At 47.9% G+C, this 18,959-nt stretch overlaps 1 protein-coding gene across 1 annotated transcript; it reads left to right on the top strand.

The window, feature by feature from the left end:
* Positions 1-8,207: 8,207 nt before the first annotated feature.
* On the top strand, positions 8,208-17,624 carry NELFB (negative elongation factor complex member B). The gene is made up of 13 exons (XM_015829558.1): positions 8,208-8,351; positions 9,196-9,359; positions 9,440-9,539; positions 10,787-11,017; positions 11,819-12,004; positions 12,869-12,981; positions 13,859-13,961; positions 14,223-14,318; positions 14,459-14,601; positions 15,577-15,683; positions 16,066-16,207; positions 16,720-16,828; positions 16,952-17,624. The coding sequence occupies exons 1-13, from the start codon at positions 8,250-8,252 to the stop codon at positions 17,090-17,092; spliced, it is 1,737 nt and encodes a 578-aa protein (XP_015685044.1). The 5' UTR covers positions 8,208-8,249; the 3' UTR covers positions 17,093-17,624.
* The last annotated feature ends 1,335 nt before the right edge of the window (positions 17,625-18,959 follow it).

Below are 18,959 nucleotides of genomic sequence, written 5' to 3'. Positions count from 1 at the left end.
AAGCTCCCAAAGAGGAGAAAGGAAAAAAATAAAAAATAAAATAAAATAAAGCAAGGACTTCACACAACCAACAGTGAAACTGACTTACAAAGAGTGCAATTGATCAGGGTCCTATTATTGTGAGCCTCCAGGCTTAGATCTGTCCCCCCCCATCGCTCCCTCCTAATGCCCCATTGGCCCCCTCCCTGCACACAACAATCACACACACCCCTGGTTGTCACTTTGCATCCCATCAGACACCCCCCCATGGTCTTAAAAAAAAACCATCACCCCTTGCAAGTGCTGAAGACAATAGAAAGTGACACTTTTTTTAAAGATCACCCCTCCTTTAAGGGGGGGGAAAGAGGGGAGGGGGGAGGAAGAAGAAAAAAAAAGCAAAAATGCAAGGCTAGCCCAGCTCTTCCACACCAATGGTCCCCCCTCCCCCAAATAAGCCACGATCGCCCTCCCCCAAATCACCCCCAAGATCAGCAGGCGTGTTTTTTTTGCAGAGACCCCCCCATCAACCCCAATTAGGGGGGAACACTTCTGGGGAGAGAATGCATTGAATACAACCCCCCTCCCCCTTTCNTTCATGGGTGGGGGGGGCACACAGCTCGCGGGGACGCCCCCGGGTCGGGTCGTGCGGGGGTCCCCGCCCCTGCCAAGCCCCCCCTCCCCTCCCCTTCCTTCGGGGGGGGCGACCCCCGCCCCTCACCTTGCGTCGGCCTTTTCCCCCGGCCTCGGCTACTCCATCGCCGCCGCGCAGGCCGCGCCCAGGCCGGAGGGGGCCGCGGCCACCCCAGAGGGACGCGGAGACGGGCGGGCGGGCGAGGCGGGCACGAGGGCGCGGGCACGGCGATGGGCGGCGCGCTCCCGACGGGCGGCCCGGCCGAGACGCCTCCTCAGAGAGAGAGAGAGGGAGAGAGGAAGGGCGGGCTGCCGCGCCTGCGCAGTCCTTCTCCCGGGAAGGGGCGGGGCGCTGCGCTCGGGCGCGCGCCGGGCGACGTCACCGGGCGCACCAGACTGAAGGCGTCGCCTCGCCAGCGTCTCTCGCCTCGGCGCGCATGCGCCCAGGGCACGGCGCTTTTTTTTCCTCTCTCTCTCTCTCTCTCTCCCCCCCTCCCTCCGTTCTTCTTCTTCCTCCTCGCAACCGTCTCCAAGGGAATAAGGCGAAACCCGTCCGGGGGCGGAAACGGAGGAGGGGCTTCCTGGAAACCCGGCCAATGAGAGCCCCGAGGGGTGTTTTGATTGACGTGTAGGCCGGTACCACAACTCCCATGCTTTGGGCTGGGCTGAGGGAGGTGATGGGTTTGTAGTCCATCGCCCCTCGGGGGAAACGGGGATTGAGCTTAGCCCCATTAAAGTCCATATTCAACGTTTTTATTGAGATATTAATTTTAATAGCTGATATTTCATAATATTATATATTAAGGGTATTTTTTGTTAATTTCCAGGCAGATGCTTAATACGGGATAATACAAAATAATAATTTATAGTATGTTGTGACTCTTAAGAGGTTGAATAATTACTAGAGACGTTGTATTGCCAAATAATTATTGGGGGTATTTTCCATAGGAAGAATTTTTCTTTCAAGAAAGGGGTTTAAATTAAGTTTAGTTAGATACTAGAATAAATCTTTATTTTTTTTAAAAAAAAATGTTATAAACTCCTGGTTTAATCATGGGGGGAAACAAGGCTTGTAAATCTCCTGAAATGTTGGGTTGTATTATAGATATATTGATTCTCTATAAACGGCATGGGATGTTTTTTTCCATAGGATATCAAAAGTTTCAGCGGCATATAAATTTAATAAATAGAATAGGTTTTAATTGCTGGAGTTGGGCAACATATAAATGTAATATTATTATCATCCAGGAAGAAAAATGAGACATTAGTTGGAGAAATAATTCAAAACCCTGTTCAAGCAGGAGATCCTATACTATTCCCGATAAATGGCTGTCCAATCTTTTATTAGGCTTGATATAAATGTAATAAGACCAAGCAAAAAGATAACGGTAGTAGAGACCCTTAGGTCACACACAGAGTAACAGAAGGGACCTTGGAGGTCTTCTAGTCCAACCCCCTGCTCAAGCAGGAGACCCTATACTATTCCAGGCAAATGGTCGTCCAGTCTCTTCTTAAAAACCTCCAGTGATGGAGCACCCACAAATTCTGGAGGCAAGCGGTTCCACTAACAGAATAATAGCATTGGAGGGACCTTGGAGGTCTTCTAGTCCAACCCCCTGCTCAAACAGGAGCCCCTATACCATTCCAGGCAAGTGGCTGTCCAGTCTCTTCTTAAAAGCCTCCAGTGATGGAGCATCCACAGCTTCTGTAGGGAAACCGTTCCACTAATTAATTGTTCTCACCGTCAGGAAATTTCTGTTTATTTCTAGGTTGCTTCTCTCCTTAGTTAGTTTCCATCATTTACTTCTTGTCCTGCCTTCAAGTGCTTTGGAGAATAGGCTGACCCCCCTCTTCTTTGTGGCAGCCCCTGAGATACTGGAACATTGCTATCATGTCACTTATGTGCTCATGATAGAAACAACTCGACAGAATCTGCTTAGGATCCATAAATTTAGTTAAGACGAGAGCAATACGCCCTTGTTTGCCTTGCCTAAAAGTTGAGTGGGGGCATTCCTTCCATCCTGATATACAAGGATTTGTTTCTTGCAGGGCGGGGCTGAAAAATGCTTAACCGCATGTCTTGAGAAAGGGTGAGGTTGACTTGCAGCTCTGTTATCTTGAAGACTCATCTCTGGGAGAGAGTGGATCTCCCAGGGAGTGCTCAGAACCAATCTGGAGCAGGGTAGCTTCTGTAAATGGGTCTACCACATTCTTTGCAAAAGAAACCCCTGAAGCTATATTTAATCAAGTTGCATTTGGGATCATTTCATGCTCGGCATCTCTGGAGCTTTATATATTGTAATCAACGTACGTGTGCACTAAAACGGAATCTTACAAGCTCAATTTAATTCAATGTATTGCGGTCAAAGTCCAATCTTACGAGCTCTGGGCTGAGAAAGAATCAGGAGAAATTCCTTCGGTTCTTCATGCATCCTTGTTGATGCTGCTTCAATTGGGCTGTCTGGTTTCCAGAGTTCTCCTGATCTACTGCTAGACAATCTGGTACAGGGTCATCTGCTTACAGGTCTTCTCAAGTCTTCTCAAGATCTGGCCTTCTCTTCCCGGTCCAAAGGATAACAATCTAGTTGAGTAGTTCTCAACTTTTTATTTCTTTGTTTTATCCAGGAGGGACCCTGATAGGTTTACAGTGATTTTGTAACTCTTCAGGTCTTCATTAAATTTCAATCCTTGCCCCATCTCCAACTTTGAATCCTGGCCTGTTTGAAGGTATCTGGTAATAGATGAGAGTCATCGACTTGAAGACATCAAACCCTTGGAAGGACTGTGTGGTTTATGAGGGGTCCTTGGTGCTCACTGAGCTTGCTTGTTTTCTTGCACACGTTTCATTACCTTAACTAGGTAACATCATCGTTGCAAGTTGATGTCCAGTTTAAGATCCATAAGAAGAGAGAACCCATGATCTTTGAAGCCCCTAATTCTGCTCACTAGCATTTTCTCCTCTTTGTGAAAACATATTACATTTCCTTTTTCAACGGTTTCTAAGTTTTCCATAGATACAAGCTAGAATTAGCTCTTGGAAATTAAGGTCCTCTTTTGTGGGGGTGATGCCTTCCCCCCCCCCAGTGATGCGCAAACAGGGTTGAAGGTCCCTCCTGATTCTGTGCTTCAGTGGTGCCCAAAGTGATGCTCAAGAAGCCGTTAATCTTAAGAGAAGCAGACTGTGCTCCATAAAGGAATGCAAATGTTGAAAAAGCATGATTACATAGAAACACCGTGAATCTTTTTGCAGCCTGGAGAAGAAGGACATCAACTTGAGTTGTGTGAAACAGTGACTGCGTTCTTAGGCGTTGCTGCACAACCGTGCCCCATATGATTAATCTGGTTTTCCTTTCTTTTCCGAAGGATGGATTGCGTAATAAACTCTCCTAGCCATTATGTTTGATGGAGGGTAAGATCCAACAGACAAGATGCCTCTCCCACGTTGCCAAGGTAACCGCCGAATTACAGCTTGATTTGGCAAATGTCGTGGCTGTGGCCACGAGGTCGTATTTATTCTTTAAAAACTCTTCATTTCTTCCCATTCCAGAACTAAACACTCTCCATTCCTTTCCATTCCAGAATGGGCAGGTGGAAATCAAAAGAAGAAGAGAAAAAAAAAAACCCTACCACCAAAGAGGTAACAGATGTTTGTAAAATATCAGATAGTGTTAGAATTTCTCTTACCATGCTGGCACTTATCCAAGTACTAATTAGATCCAATCTTGCTTCCGTGTTTGTTTGTTGGTTAATTTAAGATCAGCTCCAGTGGGAGGAGAAAGAGGAAAGGGGCGATTGAGGCAATTACGATTTTATGAAGTTGATGAGATCCTGGAAAACAGAAAGGTGAGAAATTTAAAAAGAACAAAAAGCGAGGCACTTGGTCACTTGTGGATCTGAGAGAAGCCAGGATGGTTTGCGAGGAAAAATAAACTAGATTGAGTTAGGGTTTGTTTTCTTATTTCTGGCTGATGTCTTTTGGCTTGCTGCCTTCTTTCCTTCTCTATCCTTTCTCTGTGGTTTTGCATAATGTGGCTTATCTAGAAAGGAAATAAAAGGATGGGTAGCTTTAGCTCGGGCCCAGATGAACAGGAATGTGACCGAATGCAGAAAGACTGGTTTAGCACATTTGAAATAAAAAAAGAGGCGATTCAGAATCACATCAGCTAAGGAGCCTCTCTGCCTAAGAGTGCTTGAGATGTTACCGACCTCAGGCCAGCAAAGCAGGCTTGGATTTTCAGAGTATCTGGCTTGGGAGACCCTCAGAAAAATCCAAGATTGTATCACTTCCAAACAGTTGTCAAGGAAACTGGCATCACCAAGGCTCGATCCAATAAGATGGATTATTTTCAACCACCATCAACTCAAGACGCCTTTATATTTTTATAAGTAACTCAAGGCGGCCAGCTTACCTAATGCCCCTTCCTCCTATTTTCCATACCGTGTGAGGTGGCTTGTGGTTACCGAGAACGGGGCTCGCCCAAAGCCACCTAGACAACTTCCATGCCTAAGAGCGGAACTAGAACTCACCGTCTCCTGGTGATTGGCTGTTACCCAGCTGGCTTTCCCGCCTAAGGCGGAACTAGGACTCACCGTCTCCTGGTGATTGGCTCAGTCACCCAGCTGGCTTTTGTGCCTAAAGTGGGACTAGAACTCCCAGTCTGGGTGATTGGCTCAGAGTTACCCAGCTGGCTTTCAGACCTGAGGTGGGACTAGAACTCATTTGTCTCCTAGTGATTGGCCCAAAGTCACCCAGCCACCTTTCATAGCTAAGGCAAGACTAGAACTCACCGTCTCCTGGTGATTGGCCCAGGGTCACCCAACTGGCTTTCATGGTTAAGGTGGGACTAGAACTCACCGTCCCCCAGTTTGCAGCCTGGATCACATTGTCCCTCTATTCTCTTAATGATGAACACATCATTAAGGGTACGTTATTCAGGAGTTGTTGTTCTCCTGTTCTAATTCTCTCCAGTTCCACCTACCCAAGTCAGAGGAAAACAGAACTGTGATTATATTCATGCTCTAGCCCCGTGCAGATACCTCATTCACATGTTTCCAAGACCTTCCCAGTAGTCATGGGCCAATGCCTCTGCCTGGGTACCCAGGGATGCGTGTGCTGTGACACGATAGAAGATAAGTGGGCGGCCGGTGGAGGCAGCCACGCATTCCCTGAGTCAGAAGAAGACAGGCACATGGCAGATTCCCTTGAGCGCATAACCTGGTGTCCCCATGGCAACCGCCGTGATGATGGTTTGGCAAAGTGACATCCCAAGAAGCAAATGAACGCCTGTGAAAATCTCTCTTAACCGAAGCTGTTTTCAGGCAGTCACTGAAGGTCTTTCAGTTACCTGCGATTATTCTGTTCCGGATAGTAACGGGAGTAGCAAACAGATTTCACGCTGAAAATTACATACCTCATTGCTTTCTCTTTAGCAGAGAGGAGCTCTGAAGCTGAGGTTTTTCTGTCTCAGTGGCCAAACCCTCAAAAATTAAACACACATTTAATTTTTTTAAATAACCGAGAATATTTGTAGCTTGGTTGTTTTCTTGCAGACGATTTGTTACCTCCACTAAGTAACACTGAGGATGTTACCTCGTTAGGTAATGAAACGTCTGCCAGAAAATAACCAAGATCAGAGAGAGCATCCATTTTTAAAATCCCAATTTTCCAAAAGTCAAACGTTAGGCTGCACGGTGTGTCGTGCCTTAAAATGGGGGATGTGTAAGAATGCATCTGCGGAATGCACTCTCTGAATAAAAGAGAGGGGGGGAAATGGGTGGAAAAGGGACATAGATCAATTCGTACAGATTCACACTTCTTTCCCCCCCCCCCAGATCTCTAAGGAGAAGAGTACTAAGAAATTTAAATTTAAAGGGATCCGCTGTAGATTGTAAGACAAGCATTTTGGATATGGTCGCCAAAAGAGAGCCAAAGAGTTGCAGATGATACCAGACAAAGGGCAATTGGGAGCTGAGAGTTGGGTTCTCCCTCCGCCCTTTCAGAGGAGCTGCCACTGAATCTCCTGGCTGGTTCAGGAGGCTGGCTCATCAATCCAAAATGCCTGTCCTCCGGGCCCCAGGGTGGAAGAGAGAGAGATGAGGGTGGGGGGGAGAAAGCGAAGATGGAGAAGGGGGCAGGGAGGAGGGAGAGGCAATATCTTCTATTGTGCTCCCAGTCCTCTAATTTGTAAATTTCACCATGAAATATTTAACACTGCTTCTAATTTGCATAGAGCAGCATGCATATGCACAGAGCATGTAAAGGGTAATGAGAGAGAAAGAAAAGAAAGAAAGAAGGAAGGAAGGAAGGAAGGAAGGAAGGAAGAAAGAAAGAAAGAAAGAAAGAAAGAAAGAAAGAAAGAAAGAAAGAAAGAGGAGGTTGGGAGGGAGGGAGGAAAGAAAAGAAAAAGGAAAGGACGGAAGGAAAGAAAGAAAAAGGAAGGAAGGAAGGAAAAAATAAATTGATAGGTAGACAGACAGATAGACATAGATTAGAGAGAGAGAGAGATGGACCTGAGTGAAGTGATTTTGGTTCTAAGCAGCTTTAGGTAGGAGGGACCATCCCCAAGTTTCGTTCTGTCGAGATGATTTCAACCATTAATTTCAGGCAGGGCATTTTGAATGCCTCATTTGCTCTCTGGTTTATTGGTCCAGGCAGGCTAATGGAAAGAAAAAGATAATTAAGATACTGGGGGGGGGACCCCTAAAACTAAAGATGCTCCAGTATCCTGCTGCGTCGTCCAGCCAGATCCATCTACAATACATCCTAAATAGGCATTAAGGAAACTCATTTATAGTTCTTTTGTTAAAAGCATCCTAGGAAACCACCAAAAACGACAGCCAAAACCAACGTATTCTATTCTATTCTATTCTATTCTATTCTATTTATTTATTTATTTATTTATTTTTCATAATTTATATGCCGCCCTTCTCCCCACGGGACTCAGGGCAGCTCACAGCATATTAAAATAACACAACACAAACAACACAACACAACATTTCCCCTATAAAATCCAATTAAAACCAAATATTTATAGTCTGTGACATTATTAAAATCATTAAAAATTATCCCTATTTAAAATTCACCCTAGGTCAGTCCCGCTTGCTGAAAAAGCTTCCAACTCTTATTCTATTCTATTCTATTCTATTCTATTCTATTCTATTGCTTCCAACTCTTGTTCTGTTCTGTTCTATTCTATTCTATTGCTTCCAACTCTTGTTCTATTCTATTCTATTCTATTGCTTCCAACTCTTATTCTATTCTATTCTGTTCTGTTCTGTTCTATTCTATTATTTTTCTGTTCCATTCTAAAGTTATTTCCACAGTTGATTTGAAGTGCTTGACCAGCCTCGGGGCTAAACCTTTTTGAAGAAGCCGATGCAATTTACCCCAAGGAATCAGCTTGGGGGACGTTTTAGCTTAATTTTTGTTTTGTTTTTAATTTTTCTGGTCGGAACGAGGCGGCGACGACGCGCGTCCGTCTCGGCCCGCGCACGGAAGCGGAACCTTCGGCGCGGGCGCGGTTTCCCGGCGGGACGCCTAGAGCGGCGGACCGAGGGCCGCTGGGGGGCGCCTTTCGCCGTTGCACCGCGGCCGTTAACGGGGCGGGCGGGACCCCGCGCGGGCTGCGGAGCCTGGCATCATGTTCGCCGGCTTGCAAGAGCTCGGGGTGGCCAACGGGGAGGACTTGAAGGAGACGCTCACCAATTGCATGGAGCCCCTGAAGGCCATCGAGCAGTTCCAGGTGGAGGGGAAAGGAAGGGGTGCGGCGTGGGGGGGGGTTTCTCTCCCGCGTTCCCGTTGCCTTGGGGGGGACTAGTCCCGGGGCGAAGCATGCAACTGCCCTCTTGAGTCTTCTTTTATTTTCCTACGGCTTGCAAAACCTGGGAGAGTTTACGCTTAGCACTGGTGCAAAAAAACAAAAAAAGGCATGCCAGTTCCGGGGCCAAGCTGCCTGGTTCTCCCCCGCCTCTTTTTATTTTATTTTATTTTATTTTTTGCTGAATTACTCCTTAAAATCTCTCCCAACGCCGCCTCTGGGTCTGTTGCAAGCGGCGCATTCGGCTGTGCGCTGCATTGGGTGCAAGGGCTAACAGGTTGCCCAAGTTTGGGGGTTTCCCAGCCTGAAAATCTAGGATGGGTTTTAGTCAGTTTATGGCCGCCGGTTATTTTGAACTGCCTTCCTCTTCTCTGCGCGCTCTCCCCACCCCGCCCCATGCAGCATTCATTTTCTTTGCGAAGGGGAAAATCCTTTTTTTTAAATAACAACAAACAATAAAACAACAACAATAATGCAATGCTTTTTTTCAAACTTGGCAACTTTAAGATGTGTGAACTTTTAACTTCCAGACTTGCCTCCAGAAGGTTTTCAAGAAGAGACTGGACCGCCATTTGTCTGAAATGGGATAGGGTCTCCTGCTTGAGCAGGGGGTTGGGCTAGAAGATCTCTAAGGTCCCTTCCAACTCTGTAATTCTATGTTTTCAGGGATGGAGTTCAGTCAGACCTGCATTGCTTGTTCATGGTGGGTGAGAAATGTCGGAATTATCTGCCCTAATCTGTTTGAACCCCACATGTGCCATGTTGACAGACAGAAAACGGCATCCTGTTGCCCTCTCTTCAGTCCGCCCTCCCTTTCCTGGACCTTCATGGCACCCCTAGGCTGGAGTTCCACCAGTCGGTGTTTGATGAACTGCGTGAGAAGCTTCTGGAGAGGGTCTCGGCTATTGCCGCTGAAGGAAAGGCCAATGAAAGGTAGGTTGGCTGGACCACCATCGAAGGGATTTGCCCCTCGGGCTGAAAATGGACCTCTGTCTTCTCCTTTCTTCTCCCAGGTACAAAAAACTAGAAGATCTCCTGGAGAAGAGTTTCCCTTTGGTAAAGATGCCGTCCATCCAGCCAGTGGTGATGTGCGTCATGAAACATTTGCCCAAGGTAGAAACTAAGAAAATCACTGTTAATCTAAGTGCCATCCAAGTATATAATAAAAGGGTGATCCGTGGTTTGCTTAGGTGGAATTCAGGATTATTCTTAGAAAGTCCTGTGACTTACTTACTTCTTTCTTTCCTTCCTTCCTTCCTTCCTTCCTTCCTTCCTTCCTTCCTTCCTTCCTTCCTCCCTCCCTCCCTCCCTCCCTCCCTCCTTCCTCCCTTCTTTCCCCTTCCTTCTTTCTCCTTCCTTCCTTCTCTTCCTTCCTTCCTTCCTCCCTCCCTCCCTTCTTCCTTCTTTCCCCTTCCTTCTTTCCTTCCTTCCTTCCTTCCTCCCTTCTTCCTTCTTTCCCCTTCCTTCCTCCCTTCTTCCTTCTTTCCCCTTCCTCCTTCCTTCCTTCCTTCCTTCCTTCCTTCCTTCACTTTCCTTCTACCCTCTCTCCCTCCCCCTTTATGTAGAAGTCAATTTCCTCTGTTCCTGTCTAAAATTCCCCTTTATTCAGAACCTAATGTGTAAGGGCTATCCAGGTCCAGAGGAGGCGTTTTTCACCCAGGGTATTTCTTCCTCCCTTCCTTAGTGGCTGAGTTCCATCCCCAAAAAGGACTGATGTTGTGAATTATGCTTGCTTGACTCAAACCCGCCCTGTGTCAACATCTTTACAGCTTGTGCCCATGTTTTTATTAACGTCTTGACAGGGGGAAAAGAGTAGGCTATGGGACTCCAACAGCTCTGTTGCTCTCTAGCTTTAGAAACAGTTTTACCAAGCCTAGAAAATGGTGATGTTTCCATATTGTGTCAGCGTTTGATTTGGCTTTGTTTCGCTTTGGCCTGTCGTCAGAAGCCAGACATTAACTGGGCTTCCTGGTTTAGCAGAACTAAACCACGCAGGAACTCGGCCAAGGGGGAATTGTCCAACAAACCATGTTTTTAAAAGAACATGGCTTGGAACAGTGGGGGAAAGTCAGCCCACTATCTACCCTTGGCACCGGGTTGGTTTTTGAAATGGCTGCTTGTTGGGGCAGGGAATGAGTGATCTTTTGAGTCCTGAACAACGTGGTGTTGTGAAAAGACACTGAGGCATAACACCCAGAGGTTAAAACTATGCTTCACTAGGCGCCCTAGATGTAGAAATACAATAGAAACATGGCAGAACAAGAAACAGGAGGCTCCAGAAGTAGAACTGGAAAAAACATTCGGTACAAACCGGGGACCCTCCTTTTGCAACTGGCTCCTGATGATGTGCTTGAACCCAGGTCCCCGAAAAAAAGTTGAAGCTGGTGATGGCCGACAAGGACCTGTATAGAGCCTGTGCCGTGGAAGTGAAACGCCAGATCTGGCAAGATAACCAGGCTCTGTTCGGAGACGAGGTCTCCCCGTTGCTGAAGCAGTACATTCTGGAGAAGGAGAACGCTTTATTCAGCAGCGACCTCTCCGTGCTGCAGAACTTCTTCAGCCCTTCCCCTAAGACCAGGCGGCAGGGAGAGGTAAGCCCCAAGAAGGATGAGTTGGAGGTAGTTTGGGCCACCAGCTTGGAGACTTTGGGGAAAACTTTGAACTTTCCCGCCGCAAAAGAACGGGAGGCACCCAATTCTGCCCAGGGCTGTGGAGTCGAGGAGTCGGAGGAAATTTTGGGTACCTGGAGTCGGAGTCGGCAAACAATGCACCGACTCCGACTCCTACTAAATTTAGATTGGAATTAAAAAAAAAAGCAAGTTTAAACGTCCCAATTCACAAAAAGTTATAATTAATGACTTCTCTACTGTAATAATAAAGACCAATGCATGCAGTGTCTCACGTAACCGCAAAACGAACACGTTAAGTGACCGTGAAGAAGCATGCTTTTCATGTGCTTCACTATATGGCACGCAACGCACAATTAGGAGCGGCAATACTTAGACTTTCCATAGTGTTGTGTTCTGCTGTTACAGGGAACGCAGTGCCCATGGGTAACCTAGCCTCTCACTGATAAGGGATTAAGTAAATGTTTTTTGCAGGACTAGAGACACTTGTATAAGTGAAGGGAATGGAGGGTCAATAGTTCAAGATTGAAGCTGTAAACCATTGGAAAAACTGCTGTCATTCAGCTAAGGCTATAAAAACTTGTAAACTCCGATTGTTAGCTTATTAATACAGAGGAGTCGGGGAGTCGGAAGTACAAAAAACTGAGGAGTCGGAGTCGGAACAATAATCTACCGACTCCACAGCCCTGATTCTGCCCTCCTCCCTCTCTCCCCCCCCCCCATTGCTGGAGGCACTCAGAATCTTGCTCTGTCTTTGTTTCAAAGGTGGTTCAGAAGCTGACCCAGATGATCGGGAAGAACGTGAAGCTGTACGACATGGTGCTTCAGTTCCTCCGGACGCTCTTCCTCCGGACGCGGAACGTCCATTATTGCACGCTGAGGGCAGAGCTCCTCATGTCCCTCCACGACCTGGACATCAGCGAGATCTGCACGGTGGACCCCTGCCACAAGGTACCCACGCAAGAAACAGCTGTGCAGCTCTCCAGCCCTTCGGCAGCAATAAGAGTTTTGCTGCCGTCCAAAAAGATAATAATAATCCTGGCTGAGAGAAACCTCGTTGGCATCTCAGATTGTCCCCTTCCCAAACTAAGCGGGGATTGAAAACAGGCCACTCCATCTAAGAAGAAACCGATGTTTAATTTTTACTTATTTGTATTCCGTCTTTCTATACTTTTTTTTACAAAGAATTCAAAATGACAAACATATCCGACACAAATTCCTCCTCCTCCTGTTTTCTGCTCAACAACAACCCTGTGAGGTGGGCTGGTCTGAGAGAAAGAGAGAGCCTGGCCCAAAGTCACCCAACTGGCTTCCATGCCTAAGGCGGGACTAGAACTCACCGTCTCCTGGTGATTGGCCCAAAGTCACACAGCTGGCTTTCATGCCAAAGGTAGAACTAGAACTCACCGTCTCCTGGTATTTGGCCCTAAGTCATCCAGCCAACTTTCATGCCTAAAGTGGGACTAGAACTCACCGTCTCCTGGTGATAGGCCCAAAGTCACACAGCTGGCTTTCATGCCAAAGGTAGAACTAGAATTCACTGTCTCCTGGTATTTGGCCCTAAGTCATCCAGCCAGCTTTCATGATTAAGGTGGGACTAGAACTCACCGTCTCCTGGTGATTGGCCCAAAGTCACCCAACCGGTTTTCAGGCCTAAAGCAGGACTAGAACTGACTGTCTCCCGCTTTCTAGCCTCACCACTTCCCATTCCAGGTGCCTGCATTCTTTCAGGAGCTGGCCAGCTGTCCTCCTATTCACACTTTATGTCAAATCTTTTTCCCCAAAAAAATTATTTATTTTTTGCTCCCTTGGCAGTTTACGTGGTGCCTCGACGCTTGCATTCGGGAGAAGTTTGTCGACAACAAGCGGGCGCGGGAGCTGCAGGGCTTCCTTGACGGAGTGAAAAAGGCCCAAGAGCAAGTGCTGGGGTAAGTGCTGAAGAACCTGGAGGCAGGCTTAAGAGGCTTTTTCTGCTGCAAAAATGATTAAAACCATTCACGAAACGGGATGCGTCAGCAGTGGGGAATCGGCTGTTGTGTTTCCTTTTGAGGCTTTGTTCTCAAACTGCCTGGATTGGAAATAATAATAATAATAATAATAATAATAATAATAATAATAATAATAATAATAATAATAATAATAATAAAGTTGGAAGGGACCTTGGAAGTCATCTAGTCCAGGGGTAGGCAACCTTGGCTCTTTTATGACTTGTGGACTTCAACTCCCAGAATTCCTGAGTCAGCTATGCTAGTCTAGTCCAACCCCCTGCTCAGGCAGGAAACCCTATACCATTTTGGACAAATGGCTGTCCAATCTCTTCTTTAAAACTTCCAGTGTTGGAGCATTCACCACTTCTGGAGGCAGGTTGTTCCACTGGTTAATTGTTCTGACTGTCAGGAAGTTTCTCCTTAGTTCCAGGTTGCTTCTCTCTTTGGTTAGTTTCCATCCGTTGCTTCTTGTCCTGCCTTTGGGCGCTTTGGAGAATAGCTTGACTCCCTCTTCTTTGGGGCAGCCCCTGAGATACTGGAACGCTGCTATCATGTCCCCCCTCGTCCTTCTCTTCGTTAAACTAGACAGACCCATGGCTGTAGGTCGACTGCCTATATGCAAGTTCTGCAGAAGTCTTCGTCAGCCAGGAGGTTACTTGAGACCACAGAGGCAATGAAAGCAGAGCAGGACTTAGGTTTTAATCCACTCAAAGACCAAAATTAGGAGGAATTCTACCCTGGGGAAAGCGAGCCTCGAAAAGTAGCTTGCTGCAAAGATGCATTTGATGCGTTTGCTTGTTTTTCTCTCCTTCCCTAGGGACCTGTCGATGATCTTGTGCGATCCGTTTGCCATCAACACCTTGGTTTTGAGCACGATCCGGCATTTGCAGGAGCTGATTGGTCAAGAGGTGTTACCCAGGGTAAGTTAAACTGCATTATCCTCTGGATAGGATTGGCCCTGCGGGGTTAACCTCAGGGATAAATGATGAAATGGACCTTAANGTGGACCCAACGGATTTTAGCAGCCAGAGAATTCACTTGCTTCCGTGCCCGATGTTGCTAAAGAAGAGACTAGAAATCCCCTATCTGAGATGGTGTAAGTTCTCCTGCTTGAGCAGGGGGCTGGACTAGAAGACCTCCAAGGTCCCTTCCAGCTCTTTCTTCCTCTCCTAAATTTTCAGGAAAGCCCAGAACTCTTACTCCTTCTGAGGATGCTGTCCCTGGGACAAGGGGCTTGGGATGTGATTGACAGCCAGATCTTCAAAGAACCCAAACTGGTAAGGTACCACCGGGAACGCCATCACTGATGGTCTTGAAGGTCCGCGCCTTCCTTAGTTCTTCTGAATGGACGGTGCTCTGTCCAGAAAGACCTTGGGGATAAGATTAGGCGACCTTCCACTGCCTTTCTGTGTCTCAGGAAGTGGATTTGATCACCAAATTTCTGCCAATGTTGATGGCCTTCGTGGTGGACGACTACACCTTCACTGTGGATCAGAAGCTGCCTTCGGAAGAGAAAGGTCCAGCTTCTTACCCCAGCACCATCCCTGAGTTGTTTCCAAAGTAAGTAAATGTCAGTTTGGGAACTTTTTGTCCGTCAGTCAAAACCTGGTGCTCAACAGGGCTGAAGAAGCTGGGCCCGCTGAGAATTGTGAGTTAGAAAAGGGCATTAAGAGGGGAGGAAAATGGTAAGGCACCTAACTAGACAGCAGGAGATGGTGAGTTCTAGTCCCATCGTAGCCATTGAAATGTAGCTGGGTGACTTTGGGTCAATCACCAGGAGACGGTGAGTTCTAGTTCCACCTTAGCCATGAAATGTAGCTGGGTGACTTTGGGTCGATCACCAGAAGAAGGTGAGTTCTAGTCCCACCTTAGCCATGAAATGCAGCTGGGTGACTTTGGACCAATCACCAGGAGACGGTGAGTTCTAGTCCCATCGTAGCCATTGAAATGTAGCTGGGTGACTTTGGGTAAATCACCAGGAGATGGTGAGTTCTAGTCCCACCTTAGCCATGAAATGCAGCTGGGTGACTTTGGGTCAATCACCAGGCGACAGTGAGTTCTAGTCCCACCGTAGCCATTGAAATGTAGTTAGGTGACTTTGGGTCGATCACCAGGAGATGGTGAGTTCTAGTCCCACCTTAGCCATGAAATGCAGCTGGGTGACTTTGGACCAATCACCAGGAGACGGTGAGTTCTAGTCCCACCGTAGCCATTGAAATGTGGTTGGGTGACTTTGGGTCGATCACCAGGAGACGGTGAGTTCTAGTCCCACCTTAGCCATGAAATGTAGCTGGGTGACTTTGGGCCAGCCCTTTCCTCTCAGCCCAACCCACCTCACAGGGCTGTTGTGGGAAAAGTAGGAGAAGCAGGTGTGTCGGGTACCTTTGCCACCTTGTAATATTTGTAAAAAATAATAAAGACAGCATCCAAATGAATGAGTGCGTGAGTGAACGAACGAACAAATGACCGAGAGCAAATGAATGAATGAGTGAACGAACAAACACGGCAGCCGAAGCTCTTTCTCGCGTGTCCCAGATTTCTCCAAGAACAGCGGATCGCCTGTGAGGTGGGCCTTTACTACGTGCTCCACATCACCAAGCAAAGGAACAAGAACGCCCTGCTTCGCTTGGTCCCAACCCTGAGTAAGTCCCCGTGTCCGTATCTCAGTGAAAAGGCAGAAGACAGGCCAAGCGTCCTCCTGGCACGGCTGGCTCTTTAAGCCAGGAAGAAATTGAAGGCATTGTGGTGCAATCCGCCGTGGATTCCACCACCCCCTCTCTCTCCTCCTCTCTTTAGAAAGAGGGTGAGAGATAGAGGTCCCCTTAGTGGTGGGATTCAAATATGTGAACAACCGGTTCTCTGCATGGATGCCACTTCCGGAAGACCATTCTGGGCCTGGGCAAGAAAAAATTAGCTGCCGGTTCTGCCGAAGCAATGCAAAGTGGCTGAATCCCACCACTGGGTCCCCCACCACCTTCTGAAAGTCGCCCTCTCTCTCTCTCTCTCTCTCTCGGCATTTTGCAGCGGAGACCTTCAACGACCTGGCCTTTGGGGACATTTTCCTGCACCTCTTCACAGGCAACCTCACCCTGCTGGCCGACGAATTTGGGCAGGACGATTTCTGCGGGGTCCTTTTCGACCGCTTCTTCCTGCCTGCCTGCCCCAGGTAACGCCTGTCTTCTTTCCAGAAGCTGACCACGTTCTGTCTTCCCTCAGGAAGTGAGGGGAAGGGAAGAGAAGGGGGAAAAAAGAAGGGAGGGAAGGGAAGAGAAGGGGGAAGGGAAGGGAAGAGAAGAGAAGGGGGGGAAAAGGGAGGGAAGGGAAGAAGGAAAAGAAAGGAAGGCTAAGGAAGGGAAGGAAGGAAAGAAAGGCTAGGGGAGGGAAAGGAAAGGGAAGGAAGCCTAGGGGAAGGAAGGAAGGAAAGGAAAAGGAAATGAAAGAAGGAAGGGGTGAAGGGATGAGAAGGGAAGAGAGGAAAGGAAAGGGAGGGAAGGAAAGGAAAGGCAGCCTAGGGGAGGGAAGGAAAGGGATGGAAGGAAGGAAGGAAGGAAGGAAGGAAGGAAGGAAGGAAGGAAGGAAGGAGAAAGAAGGAAGAGAAGATAGTTAGGTCTTCTGATTGGGAGAAGCTGCAGGGCTTCAAAACCGGGGTACCCACAGTCTGTTCCCACCACGTCCCAGGAAGGACAACGTCCATCGTCACCTGCTGAGGCTGCTGCTTCACCTCCATCACAAAGTCTTCCCTGCCAGGCTGGAGTCGCTGCAGAAGGCCTTGGAACCAACCAAGCAGGTAGGAGGAGAGGGGGGGAAATTGGGGGCTGTATTGTGCTCGTAACTCAAGCACTGGTCTTCCTCCAGGCCAGCAATTTACCATTTTCTTTTATTAAAAACAAATCTCTTCTCCTTGGAACAGAGCAGCGAAGCGGTGAAAGAGCTTTACAACCAGCTGGGCGAGAAACTGGAAGTCCGCAAGCCTAGCCCCGTCCCAGAAGCTGAAGCTCCACCGATGGATTTGCCCCTCCCAACAGTGTCTTCTACCCCGGTTCCACCATAGATGCAATCCCCACCCCCTCCTCAATTCCCTCTGGGAGAGCCAGGCTCATTCCTGGCGTCGGAGGGACAAAGGTTGGACACACTCAGCTTGCTTGGGACACGGTCACCTGGGCAACCTTGAACGCAGCTACTCAGATGCCTACTCCGCATCTCATCCCCACGGTGTGGGTGTCTCCCAGGAAGGGTGCTGCACAATTAAAGATAGTGGGTTATTGTTGTTGTTTTTTGAGGGGGGAGGATCGCTTAGGGCAGGGGTCTCCAACCTTGCCGACTTTTAAGCCTTGTGGACTTCAACTCCCAGAATCCCTTAGCCAGCCGGATGCCGAAGTCCACCAGTCTTCAGTTTGCCAAGGTTGGAGACCCCCGGTTTAGGGTGTCTGGATTAGCCCTGGAGGGGCAGGGCAGGTTTAAATCCAGATGTTATTTTTGTAAAAAACAAAAACAAAAAAATCTTGTGTGTTCTTGTGTGCCTATAGGAAACGCACAAAACAAACGGTAGAAGGTGGGGAATAATTTGTTCACTCCTTTTTTGCTTTGGGGTTTTTTTTTTTTTCTTAGCGTAGGAAAAATAAACTTCCCAAGCCCTGCCTCTGTTTTGGCACTTGCTTTTTTTTTTTTTCTTCCCTTCCCCTCTTTCGTTGTGGTTGATTTACTCTTTGCATGCGCCGTAACTGGATCCCTTGGAGGTTTTTAACCTCATTTGTCTGAAATGTGTAGGAATCGCCTGCTTGAGCAGGGGGCTGGACTAGAAGACCTCCAAGGTCCCTTCCAGCTCTTGTCATTCTGTTACAAATTGCACCTTCTCTCTCTCACACTCACATGCACCCCTCCAAACTGGGGATCAACTAGGAAGCCTTGCTGTGCACCCCCAAACTGGCAGTGTCAGAAACCATGTTCGTTCTCTTTAGACGCTTCTGTTCTTAACCGGATTATGTCAGCAATAAGGACAAAGAGAGGCTTCCAAACTTTGCAAAATCAGTAGAAACTAGGTCAGTTTCAGGTTGTTGAAAGCTTTAATGAGCCACGTCTCCAAACCAAGACCGAAGAGACACTGAGACATTTGCAGGGAGATGCCTAAAGTCCCCCCCCAGAGTCTTACATTTCCAGCAAAAGGAGCTATTATCAGCAATAGCTTCTTTTTCCCCCATTTTCTTTCTTTCTTCTTTTTTTTAGCAACCCAATATCCTCTCGCTACAATCTTCTCCAATCAGACAAACTTCCAGAGCTGGGGGGAACTCTGGTTTTAAAACTCCAAAGGGAAGGCATTTTTTTCCAACGGGAGCCCTCCGCTCGCCCGCCGGATGCCCGTGGGAAGGTAGCCTTTCCCCCCAGCATGCATTCCATTTACCTGGGAAGACAAAAAAAACCCAAACCCAGATCAGTTCTTTCCCCTTGAAAAGAACTTCGTGGAATAAACTTTCCTTTTCTCTCTCTCTCTCTTTTTTTTCATTCCGTTGCGTTGAGTCCCTGTTCAAGGTCTCCGGCATCCCCAACGTTGACGTCTCTCGTTTGCTCGGCTCGATCCGGCTCGCCGGCACCCGTAGGGCAGGTTTCGTCTTTGGGGCTGGTGCCCGAGGCCGCCGCAAAGGAACTGGGTCCCAATTCCCCCTGGGAACCGTCTATCGGAATCCCCTCAAGCATTTTTTTCTCGGCCAGAAACTGGGTGGCGGTTTTCCACCCCAAGGGAAGGCCTTTCGTGTTCAGGTTTTCGACGGAAAGATACTGGCTGACGGTGGGGATGACGATGGCGCTCTTCGTTTGAGGGATACGGTCCGTATCCACCCCTGGCCTCTTGGCATCTCCCCTTTCTTTTCCAGCCAGCTTCTCGTTTGGGATTCTTTTCCTGGCCAACATCGGATCCGTCGGTT

Source organism: Protobothrops mucrosquamatus, unplaced genomic scaffold, assembly GCF_001527695.2.
Source record: "Protobothrops mucrosquamatus isolate PMUCROS unplaced genomic scaffold, P.Mucros_1.0 scaffold6389, whole genome shotgun sequence".
NCBI classification, from domain to species: domain Eukaryota; kingdom Metazoa; phylum Chordata; class Lepidosauria; order Squamata; family Viperidae; genus Protobothrops; species Protobothrops mucrosquamatus.
Note: the sequence above shows the minus strand (reverse complement) of the source record. Positions and strands in the feature narration are given on the sequence as shown.

Coding starts and splice junctions, on each gene's coding strand:
- NELFB (XM_015829558.1), top strand. CDS start 8,250: ATGTTCGCCGGCTTGCAAGAGCTCGGGGTGGCCAACGGGGAGGACTTG. Junction 9,360..9,439: donor GAAGGAAAGGCCAATGAAAG/GTAGGTTGGCTG, acceptor TTCTTCTCCCAG/GTACAAAAAACTAGAAGATC. Junction 12,982..13,858: donor GCCCAAGAGCAAGTGCTGGG/GTAAGTGCTGAA, acceptor CTCCTTCCCTAG/GGACCTGTCGATGATCTTGT.